This window comes from Notothenia rossii (genome assembly GCF_949606895.1).
Source record: "Notothenia rossii genome assembly, chromosome: 12".
Lineage (NCBI taxonomy): Eukaryota > Metazoa > Chordata > Actinopteri > Perciformes > Nototheniidae > Notothenia > Notothenia rossii.
In genome coordinates this window covers 87,273-100,104 of record NC_136911.1, presented here as the reverse complement: position 1 = coordinate 100,104, position 12,832 = coordinate 87,273, and the positions used below count along the sequence as shown (strand labels likewise).

Here is a 12,832-nt window from a genome sequence, read left to right as displayed (position 1 = left end):
ATCAGAGCTCCAGCTCTCCTCGTGTCTCTCTGAGTCCTGACTCCATCAGAGCTCCAGCTCTCCTCGTGTCTCTCTGAGTCCTGACTCCATCAGAGCTCCAGCTCTCCTCGTGTCTCTCTGAGTCCTGACTCCATCAGAGCTCCAGCTCTCCTCGTGTCTCTCTGAGTCCTGACTCCATCAGAGCTCCAGCTCTCCTCATGTCTCTCTGAGTCCTGACTCCATCAGAGCTCCAGCTCTCCTCGTGTCTCTGAGTCCTGACTCCATCATAGCTCCAGCTCTCCTCGTGTCTCTCTGAGTCCTGACTCCATCAGAGCTCCAGCTCTCCTTGTGTCTCTCTGAGTCCTGACTCCATCAGAGCTCCAGCTCTCCTCGTGTCTCTCTGAGTCCTGACTCCATCAGAGCTCCAGCTCTCCTCGTGTCTCTGAGTCCTGACTCCATCAGAGCTCCAGCTCTCCTCGTGTCTCTGAGTCCTGACTCCATCAGAGCTCCAGCTCTCCTCTTGTCTCTCTGAGTCCTGACTCCATCAGAGCTCCAGCTCTCCTCGTGTCTCTGAGTCCTGACTCCATCATAGCTCCAGCTCTCCTCGTGTCTCTCTGAGTCCTGACTCCATCAAAGCTCCAGCTCTCCTCGTGTCTCTGTGTCCTGACTCCATCAGAGCTCCAGCTCTCCTCGTGTCTCTCTGAGTCCTGACTCCATCAGAGCTCCAGCTCTCCTCGTGTCTCTCTGAGTCCTGACTCCATCAGAGCTCCAGCTCTCCTCGTGTCTCTTTGAGTCCTGACTCCATCAAAGCTCCAGCTCTCCTCGTGTCTCTCTGAGTCCTGACTCCATCAGAGCTCCAGCTCTCCTCGTGTCTCTCTGAGTCCTGACTCCATCAGAGCTCCAGCTCTCCTCTTGTCTCTCTGAGTCCTGACTCCATCAGAGCTCCAGCTCTCCTCGTGTCTCTCTGAGTCCTGACTCCATCAAAGCTCCAGCTCTCCTCGTGTCTCTGAGTCCTGACTCCATCAGAGCTCCAGCTCTCCTCGTGTCTCTCTGAGTCCTGACTCCATCAGAGCTCCAGCTCTCCTCGTGTGTCTCTGAGTCCTGACTCCATCAGAGCTCCAGCTCTCCTCGTGTCTCTCTGAGTCCTGACTCCATCAGAGCTCCAGCTCTCCTCATGTCTCTCTGAGTCCTGACTCCATCAGAGCTCCAGCTCTCCTCGTGTCTCTGAGTCCTGACTCCATCAGAGCTCCAGCTCTCCTCGTGTCTCTCTGAGTCCTGACTCCATCAGAGCTCCAGCTCTCCTCGTGCCTCTCTGAGTCCTGACTCCATCAGAGCTCCAGCTCTCCTCGTGTCTCTCTGAGTCCTGACTCCATCAAAGCTCCAGCTCTCCTCGTGTCTCTGAGTCCTGACTCCATCAGAGCTCCAGCTCTCCTCGTGTCTCTCTGAGTCCTGACTCCATCAGAGCTCCAGCTCTCCTCGTGTCTCTCTGAGTCCTGACTCCATCAGAGCTCCAGCTCTCCTCGTGTCTCTCTGAGTCCTGACTCCATCAGAGCTCCAGCTCTCCTCGTGTCTCTGAGTCCTGACTCCATCAGAGCTCCAGCTCTCCTCGTCTCTCTGAGTCCTGACTCCATCAGAGCTCCAGCTCTCCTCGTGTCTCTGAGTCCTGACTCCATCAGAGCTCCAGCTCTCCTCGTGTCTCTCTGAGTCCTGACTCCATCAGAGCTCCAGCTCTCCTCGTGTCTCTGAGTCCTGACTCCATCAGAGCTCCAGCTCTCCTCGTGTCTCTCTGAGTCCTGACTCCATCAGAGCTCCAGCTCTCCTCGTGTCTCTCTGAGTCCTGACTCCATCAGAGCTCCAGCTCTCCTCATGTCTCTGAGTCCTGACTCCATCAGAGCTCCAGCTCTCCTCGTGTCTCTCTGAGTCCTGACTCCATCAGAGCTCCAGCTCTCCTCGTCTCTCTGAGTCCTGACTCCATCAGAGCTCCAGCTCTCCTCGTGTCTCTGAGTCCTGACTCCATCAGAGCTCCAGCTCTCCTCATGTCTCTCTGAGTCCTGACTCCATCAGAGCTCCAGCTCTCCTCGTCTCTCTGAGTCCTGACTCCATCAGAGCTCCAGCTCTCCTCGTGTCTCTGAGTCCTGACTCCATCAGAGCTCCAGCTCTCCTCGTGTCTCTCTGAGTCCTGACTCCATCAGAGCTCCAGCTCTCCTCGTCTCTCTGAGTCCTGACTCCATCAGAGCTCCAGCTCTCCTCATGTCTCTCTGAGTCCTGACTCCATCAGAGCTCCAGCTCTCCTCGTGTCTCTGAGTCCTGACTCCATCAGAGCTCCAGCTCTCCTCGTCTCTCTCTGAGTCCTGACTCCATCAGAGCTCCAGCTCTCCTCGTGTCTCTGAGTCCTGACTCCATCAGAGCTCCAGCTCTCCTCGTGTCTCTCTGAGTCCTGACTCCATCAGAGCTCCAGCTCTCCTCATGTCTCTCTGAGTCCTGACTCCATCAGAGCTCCAGCTCTCCTCGTGTCTCTGAGTCCTGACTCCATCAGAGCTCCAGCTCTCCTCGTGTCTCTCTGAGTCCTGACTCCATCAGAGCTCCAGCTCTCCTCGTGTCTCTCTGAGTCCTGACTCCATCAGAGCTCCAGCTCTCCTCGTGTCTCTGAGTCCTGACTCCATCAGAGCTCCAGCTCTCCTCGTGTCTCTCTGAGTCCTGACTCCATCAGAGCTCCAGCTCTCCTCGTGTGTCTCTGAGTCCTGACTCCATCAGAGCTCCAGCTCTCCTCGTGTCTCTCTGAGTCCTGACTCCATCAGAGCTCCAGCTCTCCTCGTGTCTCTCTGAGTCCTGACTCCATCAGAGCTCCAGCTCTCCTCGTGTCTCTCTGAGTCCTGACTCCATCAGAGCTCCAGCTCTCCTCATGTCTCTCTGAGTCCTGACTCCATCAGAGCTCCAGCTCTCCTCGTGTCTCTGAGTCCTGACTCCATCATAGCTCCAGCTCTCCTCGTGTCTCTCTGAGTCCTGACTCCATCAGAGCTCCAGCTCTCCTTGTGTCTCTCTGAGTCCTGACTCCATCAGAGCTCCAGCTCTCCTCGTGTCTCTCTGAGTCCTGACTCCATCAGAGCTCCAGCTCTCCTCGTGTCTCTGAGTCCTGACTCCATCAGAGCTCCAGCTCTCCTCTTGTCTCTCTGAGTCCTGACTCCATCATAGCTCCAGCTCTCCTCGTGTCTCTGAGTCCTGACTCCATCATAGCTCCAGCTCTCCTCGTGTCTCTCTGAGTCCTGACTCCATCAAAGCTCCAGCTCTCCTCGTGTCTCTGTGTCCTGACTCCATCAGAGCTCCAGCTCTCCTCGTGTCTCTCTGAGTCCTGACTCCATCAGAGCTCCAGCTCTCCTCGTGTCTCTCTGAGTCCTGACTCCATCAGAGCTCCAGCTCTCCTCGTGTCTCTTTGAGTCCTGACTCCATCAAAGCTCCAGCTCTCCTCGTGTCTCTCTGAGTCCTGACTCCATCAGAGCTCCAGCTCTCCTCGTGTCTCTCTGAGTCCTGACTCCATCAGAGCTCCAGCTCTCCTCTTGTCTCTCTGAGTCCTGACTCCATCAGAGCTCCAGCTCTCCTCGTGTCTCTCTGAGTCCTGACTCCATCAAAGCTCCAGCTCTCCTCGTGTCTCTGAGTCCTGACTCCATCAGAGCTCCAGCTCTCCTCGTGTCTCTCTGAGTCCTGACTCCATCAGAGCTCCAGCTCTCCTCGTGTGTCTCTGAGTCCTGACTCCATCAGAGCTCCAGCTCTCCTCGTGTCTCTCTGAGTCCTGACTCCATCAGAGCTCCAGCTCTCCTCATGTCTCTCTGAGTCCTGACTCCATCAGAGCTCCAGCTCTCCTCGTGTCTCTGAGTCCTGACTCCATCAGAGCTCCAGCTCTCCTCGTGTCTCTCTGAGTCCTGACTCCATCAGAGCTCCAGCTCTCCTCGTGCCTCTCTGAGTCCTGACTCCATCAGAGCTCCAGCTCTCCTCGTGTCTCTCTGAGTCCTGACTCCATCAAAGCTCCAGCTCTCCTCGTGTCTCTGAGTCCTGACTCCATCAGAGCTCCAGCTCTCCTCGTGTCTCTCTGAGTCCTGACTCCATCAGAGCTCCAGCTCTCCTCGTGTCTCTCTGAGTCCTGACTCCATCAGAGCTCCAGCTCTCCTTGTGTCTCTCTGAGTCCTGACTCCATCAGAGCTCCAGCTCTCCTCGTGTCTCTGAGTCCTGACTCCATCAGAGCTCCAGCTCTCCTCGTCTCTCTGAGTCCTGACTCCATCAGAGCTCCAGCTCTCCTCGTGTCTCTGAGTCCTGACTCCATCAGAGCTCCAGCTCTCCTCGTGTCTCTCTGAGTCCTGACTCCATCAGAGCTCCAGCTCTCCTCGTGTCTCTGAGTCCTGACTCCATCAGAGCTCCAGCTCTCCTCGTGTCTCTCTGAGTCCTGACTCCATCAGAGCTCCAGCTCTCCTCGTGTCTCTCTGAGTCCTGACTCCATCAGAGCTCCAGCTCTCCTCATGTCTCTGAGTCCTGACTCCATCAGAGCTCCAGCTCTCCTCTTGTCTCTCTGAGTCCTGACTCCATCAGAGCTCCAGCTCTCCTCGTGTCTCTCTGAGTCCTGACTCCATCAGAGCTCCAGCTCTCCTCGTCTCTCTGAGTCCTGACTCCATCAGAGCTCCAGCTCTCCTCGTGTCTCTGAGTCCTGACTCCATCAGAGCTCCAGCTCTCCTCATGTCTCTCTGAGTCCTGACTCCATCAGAGCTCCAGCTCTCCTCGTCTCTCTGAGTCCTGACTCCATCAGAGCTCCAGCTCTCCTCGTGTCTCTGAGTCCTGACTCCATCAGAGCTCCAGCTCTCCTCGTGTCTCTCTGAGTCCTGACTCCATCAGAGCTCCAGCTCTCCTCGTCTCTCTGAGTCCTGACTCCATCAGAGCTCCAGCTCTCCTCATGTCTCTCTGAGTCCTGACTCCATCAGAGCTCCAGCTCTCCTCGTGTCTCTGAGTCCTGACTCCATCAGAGCTCCAGCTCTCCTCGTCTCTCTCTGAGTCCTGACTCCATCAGAGCTCCAGCTCTCCTCGTGTCTCTGAGTCCTGACTCCATCAGAGCTCCAGCTCTCCTCGTGTCTCTCTGAGTCCTGACTCCATCAGAGCTCCAGCTCTCCTCATGTCTCTCTGAGTCCTGACTCCATCAGAGCTCCAGCTCTCCTCGTGTCTCTGAGTCCTGACTCCATCAGAGCTCCAGCTCTCCTCGTGTCTCTCTGAGTCCTGACTCCATCAGAGCTCCAGCTCTCCTCGTGTCTCTCTGAGTCCTGACTCCATCAGAGCTCCAGCTCTCCTCGTGTCTCTGAGTCCTGACTCCATCAGAGCTCCAGCTCTCCTCGTGTCTCTCTGAGTCCTGACTCCATCAGAGCTCCAGCTCTCCTCGTGTGTCTCTGAGTCCTGACTCCATCAGAGCTCCAGCTCTCCTCGTGTCTCTCTGAGTCCTGACTCCATCAGAGCTCCAGCTCTCCTCGTGTCTCTCTGAGTCCTGACTCCATCAGAGCTCCAGCTCTCCTCGTGTCTCTGAGTCCTGACTCCATCAGAGCTCCAGCTCTCCTCTTGTCTCACTGAGTCCTGACTCCATCAGAGCTCCAGCTCTCCTCTTGTCTCACTGAGTCATAATAATAATAATAATAATAATAATAATAATCCTTATATTTATTATAGCGCTTTATCAATGACTCTCAAAGCGCTTTACAAATATACATTACACATACAGATCACACATGTAATGGTCATCTACTAAGGACAATACCCACAGGAGCAAGTTCAGGTGAAGTGTCTTTCCCAAGGACACAACGGCCTGACGCAGTTTAACAACCGGCGTAAACGGACCTTCGCGCTATCAAGCAGTGAGCGTGCGATGTCCTGTTCAGATGACGTCAAACCCAACGGGATGCCATCAATAAACTACACAGAATCACACTACACACCTACGCAATGATTACATTCAGGCACACTGTGGAATACAACCTCTTTGGACCATTTATAGACTTATTGAGTCCCCGCGGACACCCTGTAGACGTTTCCCATATTTATTTAGTGTTTTCTTATATTCTATATTCACCTTTTGAGTACACAGATTAATAGTAGTGTTATATATTTATTTAGTATTTAATTGTATTCTATATGTATCTTTCTACTAAATATATTTATTGTATTTTCTATCTTGATTTTTGCTTACCATGGTTACGGTATGCACCAATACACATGCTTTAATGTGAATCCTGCCCGGCAACAACCCTGATTCAGATATTTTACTGACATCAAGCTGTGTGTGTGTGTGTGTGTGTGTGTGTGTGTGTGTGTGTGTGTGTGTGTGTGTGTGTGTGTGTGTGTCAGATCTTGTACTTGAGTAAAAGTAGAAGTAGAACAATAAAGAGCTTTTTGAACATTAAAGCATGGAGACATGTCAACAACAACAGATTCACACATTCAACGAGCCTCGACATGAATTAAAGTAATGGAGCAAAATACAAACGTTCATCACCCTGAAGCTGAATATAAACCAGACGGCCGTCGTCAACAAGCTTTTAGAGAGGAACAGGACCATGTTGGTGAAACCAGAGGAGGACATGGAGACTAATGAATAACTTAAACTCCACCATTACAATACACATGCTTTAATGTGAATCCTGCCCGGCAACAAACCTGATTCAGATGTTTTAATTCCAGCTCTCCTCTTGTCTCACTGAGTCATAATAATAATAATAATAATAATAATAATAATCCTTATATTTATTATAGCGCTTTATCAATGACTCTCAAAGCGCTTTACAAATATACATTACACATACAGATCACACATGTAATGGTCATCTACTAAGGACAATACCCACAGGAGCAAGTTCAGGTGAAGTGTCTTTCCCAAGGACACAACGGCCTGACGCAGTTTAACAACCGGCGTAAACGGACCTTCGCGCTATCAAGCAGTGAGCGTGCGATGTCCTGTTCAGATGACGTCAAACCCAACGGGATGCCATCAATAAACTACACAGAATCACACTACACACCTACGCAATGATTACATTCAGGCACACTGTGGAATACTTACCATTTGCTTAATGCAAATCCACATCCAGGGTATTTCCCTTCATGCTACATAGAACTCACTGTCCAACAGAAAGACGACCTTTAGCACAGTTCCCTTACTGTTGATCTACACACAGTAAAGTGGGGGAGGCATTTATAATGTGTGTGTAGGTGGGTTGTTTTTACAAAATATCAACACACACACACACACACACACACACACACACACACACACACACACACACACACACACACACACACACACACACACACACACACACACACACACACACACACACACACACACACACACACACACACACACACACACACACACACACACACACACACACACACACACACACACACACACACACACAGTGTGGACTCTTTGTTTCTTTGCTAGTGTCAGATTACTCTTTCAGGACCAAACCAGGCCTGTTTGAGAGTCTGAACACTCAGAAATTAAGTCTAAGTGTGGAAATAACATTAGTTTTCAATATATAAAAAAGGTAAATAATATATTATTTCCCCCCGTTGTTTTTTATACACGCATTTAAAATTGTATATCAATTATTCAAAGTCACCTAGATGACGTGTTTCGGAAAATACACCTGCTAGTTTCATAAAGCTACCGCATGTAATCACATCACAACCGGAAGTAAAGGCATGTTGACTTTCAAAATAAAAGCGACAACAGCTGACGTGGTTTTGATAAACATGCTTTATGAAGGGTAAAGTGATTTATTTGGTATCTAAACTAAGTACAATTTGAAATATAAATGCATATAAGCGTACATTCAAGTGATTGTTTTAATTTATTTTAATTTGTTTGTTTACATTTGTTTAAATCTGACCGGAAGTGGTGTGTTATTATCACGTGCAGTTTCACAGTGATCTAGCAAAGAGGAGCTACTGACAGCTGACCCGACTTCACATAGAGTTTAACGTCACAATAACCTCAAAAATGCAACAATTAAACCGGTAAAACTATGAAAAACGTGATTAAATGTGTAATAAAGCAGTAATATGTGATGTACCCTCCCCGTGCTGTACGGGCACCGTGCCCGGTGTACCAGGAAGAGACACACAAACACACACACACACACACACACACACACAAACCACCTTTACGACTATAACACACCAACACACATTTTAAATAAATATAGCTCATATCCCATGCATGTATGGGGTTTAAATGCAGGTTAGGTGCATAATAAAGCCGGGTAATAACTTTATTTCGCGTGCACAGGCCTGCTGTATTTTCGCAGCATCGCCCACCCTGCACCATTTCCGTGTTTTACACAGAATCACTCCCGTTAAATCCGGTACAAAACGCGTCTCTCTGCAGGAACACACACCGAGAACAGCTGATGTTCTGATACAATGTTGCAGGAGACACTGAGGCGGCGTCACATCACAGGCATGGTTCTGGTGGTTCTAATGGTTCTAATAATGGTTCTAAAGGTTTCTAATGATTCCTCACCCAGTGCCACCTCGCAGGCTTTCCTCAGCTGGCTGTGGTGCGCCTTCTTCACCTCTTTATCGGCCAAAATCTTCTCCAAAGCCCGCGTGAGGAACATGTTCGTCTTTTTGCCTTCAAACATGTCGTGTTTTTCGGGGGCGAGGTTTGATCCTGATCCTGGTTTCTGGTCCTGGTGCTGGTTCTGGTTTTAGGTTTTAGGGTTTTTTAAGGGTTGGGGGGTTAGGAGGGGGGTGGGATAGCAGCCCAGTAGAGATGTAGTCCTTCAGTAATGTCACAGACCCGAACACACAGACATAAATAAAGACAGAAGGTGGGGTAAATCCCTCAGACTGCCATTAGCGACCTGCATCCTCCTGCGCCATGTTGGAGAGAGGAAGTGACGTCAGAAGCGTGAGGGAGGGGCTAGAGAGAGAGGGGGGATAGGGGACTGGTAATCCTGTGAACCAGTTTGAACTCATTACTGTCCATTCATTCATGTTGGGAATTAACTCCTTCCATGTGTGCAGGATTTGCTAAATAAAACACGTCACTTTCCCATTTTAAATGTGTGTGATTGTGTGTGTCTTTGTGTGTGTGTGTGTGTGTGTGTGTGTGTGTGTGTGTGTGTGTGTGTGTGTGTATTCATCAGAATGTTACCATTTAATTGGATCTTTTACTAAACACTTCCCTCCTGATGTTTGTATGAATATCTTAGTTTGTAACAGCTCGTCCTGTGGATCCCTTCCTCTCACAGGACGAGCTGCAGGCTTAGAGGCTGAACCTCGTATCTCTGTTCCTACTGTGACAGAGATACAAGATGTTTGAGTTCACCTATAGAGGGACGAGCTGCAGAGACAGGAAGTGGAGAGGAAGACGAGAAGGACGAGCTGCAGAGACAGGAAGTGGAGAGGAAGAAGAGGAGGACGAGCTGCAGAGACAGGAAGTGGAGAGGAAGAAGAGGAGGACGAGCTGCAGAGACAGGAAGTGGAGAGGAAGAAGAGGAGGACGAGCTGCAGAGACAGGAAGTGGAGAGGAAGAAGAGGAGGACGAGCTGCAGAGACAGGAAGTGGAGAGGAAGAAGAGGAGGACGAGCTGCAGAGACAGGAAGTGGAGAGGAAGAAGAGGAGGATGCTGAATTTAAAGTGTGCTTAAAACATACACAGGTCACAGAGTTTTTCAAAATAAAAGTCATTGCAACGTGCACAAATATGGAAAACACGACTGCACATTTGGCTGTTTTAAAAGCATGCTGTAGATTAATGTGACACCGTGAACATGTACTGTCAACAAAAATATTTATTAAAGTCAGATATCATACATTTATTATAATCTCATATAGCTCAAAAGTAAACATTTCTGACGGTCATTGGTTCATTACAGACGCCATGAGCGGCCGCTTTTAAACCATTAATTTCCCTTATTTCTCAGGATGTGTGTGTGTGTTAGTGTGTGCATGTGTGTGTGTGTGTGTGTGTGTGAGTGTGTGTGTTAGCGTGTGCATGTGTGTGTGTGTGTGTGTGTGTGTGTGTGTGTGTGTGTGTGTGTGTGCATGTGTGTTAGTGTGTGTGTGTGTGTGTGTGTGTGTGTGTGTGTGTGTGTGTGTGTGTGTGTGTGTGTGTGTGTGTTTGTGTGCGTGTGTGTGTGTATCTGTGTGTTCTCAGGATAATGATAATCGTTCAGTTTATTATCTTGTAAGAAGTGTCATCATCAGGGAAACACTTGTTATTTAGAGATTATGTCATAAATGACGTGAGATTGTTGATCAAACAAATACAAAAACCTTGTTTTCATGGAAAAAATAGGTCATCAAATGTTTTAATTTTGGCCATTCAGGGCTTCTGTAATCCATACCTGAGTATTGATTCAGGGCTTCTGTAATCCATACCTGAGTATTGATTCAGGGCTTCTGTAATCCATACCTGAGTATTGATTCAGGGCTTCTCTAATCCATACCTGAGTATTGATTCAGGGCTTCTGTAATCCATACCTGAGTATTGATTCAGGGCTTCTGTAATCCATACCTGAGTATTGATTCAGGGCTTCTGTAATCCATACCTGAGTATTGATTCAGGGCTTCTCTAATCCATACCTGAGTATTGATTCAGGGCTTCTCTAATCCATACCTGAGTATTGATTCAGGGCTTCTCTAATCCATACCTGAGTATTGATTCAGGGCTTCTGTAATCCATACCTGAGTATTGATTCAGGGCTTCTGTAATCCATACCTGAGTATTGATTCAGGGCTTCTGTAATCCATACAAGGGTTTCCGCTAGGATTTTTTCTCGCCGGTCAAATGTCCGGACAGAATTAATTTTATCGGACAAATTTGACACTTACCGGTCATGTTTCAATAATAAGAATAAGAATTGTGTAGCAGAGTTTCCGTTAGCAGGCAATTACCGGACTAGGACCGGATATGCTGATGTTTAAAACTCAGTTAATGGGAGTCAATTTTATATCGCTTCAGTTTATAATCGTAACAGATCGAAAAATTCTGATTCATTTTTCAATAAATGATTCCAAAAACAACAAACATAATTATTACATTAAAAGAAACTACTTCTAGTAGATGAAGTACATTATTCAAAAGAGAAACGGATCCTCTCTTTTCCTCTCTCCCTCCCTCTCTCCTGACAGCCCATCAGTTTCTCATTCAGCTCGCTAAACAGTGGGCGGGGCTTCAGGTGATCATGCAGAGCTGCGTGTCTCCGTCAGACTCAGCAGCTGATCTGATCTCTCTCTCGCGTCCGGTTACACTTCACTCGCGTTTATGTCCATATCGATCAGATCCAGCTCTCCTGATCGGCCTTTATAGAGAGAACCGATCAAACTATTGTCACATATGCATACATATAGAGTTAAGGCTGTTATGACAGTGTTGCGACATGCTTTACGGCATGCGAAGGACAGCTTTACTTCAGAGCAGGGGTATGCAACCATAGATATATATAAACACTAGATGGCTGAAGGGGAAGTCGCCAGCGTAACTCACCGGCGGCCATCTTACCACAGTTTAGCTACTGCTAAAGCTGTTAGCTGAAAGAAATACTCTTAACTCGCTGAAATCTTGACTGATTTACAAACGGTTTGGTTTATTATAAACGTTATTAGCATGGCTATGATACAGGCGACAACAAAACATGTTGAAAAAAACAAGTTAATGATTATAATTATGTAGTATGCAGTATCATAACTACATTTTTGATGTTTATAGCAAACCAAACCGTTTGAAAATTGAGCAATCTATGGTTATTTCAATAGTGCACCAGACATAATGTTATGAGTGAGCGAGCTGCCTGTGGCAAGATGGCCGCCATGTGGCAACGTCGGTCTCCACTGGCCAGCAGCGCGGGTGAGTCATCTCGTGTTTATATCTATGTCTGCAACCTTTTTGACCAAAATAAAAAAAATTCTCCTTTTTCCCCAAACATTTTTTGTCTGGAGTCGCAAAACATATTTCATAGCTTGATAGCTAATAAAGTTGTATTTATTGTTATATCAGACAAAAACTACAGTTTTCTTGCATTTATTAGGCTTTTTATTACATTATATAAAACTGTTAACCTCCAATAAGAAACAAAGAACTCCTATAGGGAGAATTAAAAATAATACAAAGGCCTACTTTAACAAAATTAAACACAGCACTTGGGGAGTCCTCTGCACATTTGAAGGAAAACAAATATTATTAAAATGGGCCCACTTTGAAATAAATAAAACATAGAGCTGCACCCTAAAAAGAGTTAAAGGTAGGGTAGGTAAGAATGGAGAAACCAGCTCGAGTGCGCTAGAATTTGAAAATACACAACGGGAAAAAATATGGCTCTTCCTTCAGACTTTCTTCCAGAGTCCCTCCTCCAACACACACAAACGCGCACATGACCAATGAGGGCAGAGATAAGTTTGTGCACAGATGGAAGGCTGACAGGCAGGTAGGCCATCCAGTTACTTTAGCCGGGCCGGCTCAGATGATTGGTCGTGCTTTTTACAGCGCTACGGCTTCCAGAGATTAATTTTTTTATGTATTTATTGTCAAAGCATTTAATATATTCATTGCTATCGGGACGTTAAGAGCATTCCATGGAATATAACAAAAAGTGTTTTCTGAAATAAATGACATACCCCATTGAATTATGACTGAAGATCGTCAGCTGTCTTCCTCTCCCTTGTTGTTCCTCGATACGTAAAGGCTGCAGCACCGTTGACAACTTCTCTCTACATATCAAACATACCGGTAAACCAGCATCGTTTGCTGTGAAAGCAGATAACTCTGTCCACACAGAATTAAATCCTGTGTTCCTCCGGTACTTTTCTTTGATTTATCCATA

General features: G+C 47.7%; 1 protein-coding gene across 3 annotated transcripts in view; it reads right to left on the bottom strand.

The window, feature by feature from the left end:
- arfgef1 (ADP-ribosylation factor guanine nucleotide-exchange factor 1 (brefeldin A-inhibited)) overlaps window positions 1-8,913 on the bottom strand; it is a 95,378-nt gene extending 86,465 nt beyond the window's left edge. For all 3 annotated transcript variants that reach the window (XM_079660900.1, XM_079660901.1, XM_079660902.1), the window contains exon 1: window positions 8,528-8,913. In XM_079660900.1, coding sequence (XP_079517026.1) covers window positions 8,528-8,648 — 121 coding nt within the window. In that variant the 5' untranslated portion in view covers window positions 8,649-8,913. The remainder of the gene's footprint in view (window positions 1-8,527) is intronic.
- Between the last annotated feature and the right edge of the window lie 3,919 nt (window positions 8,914-12,832).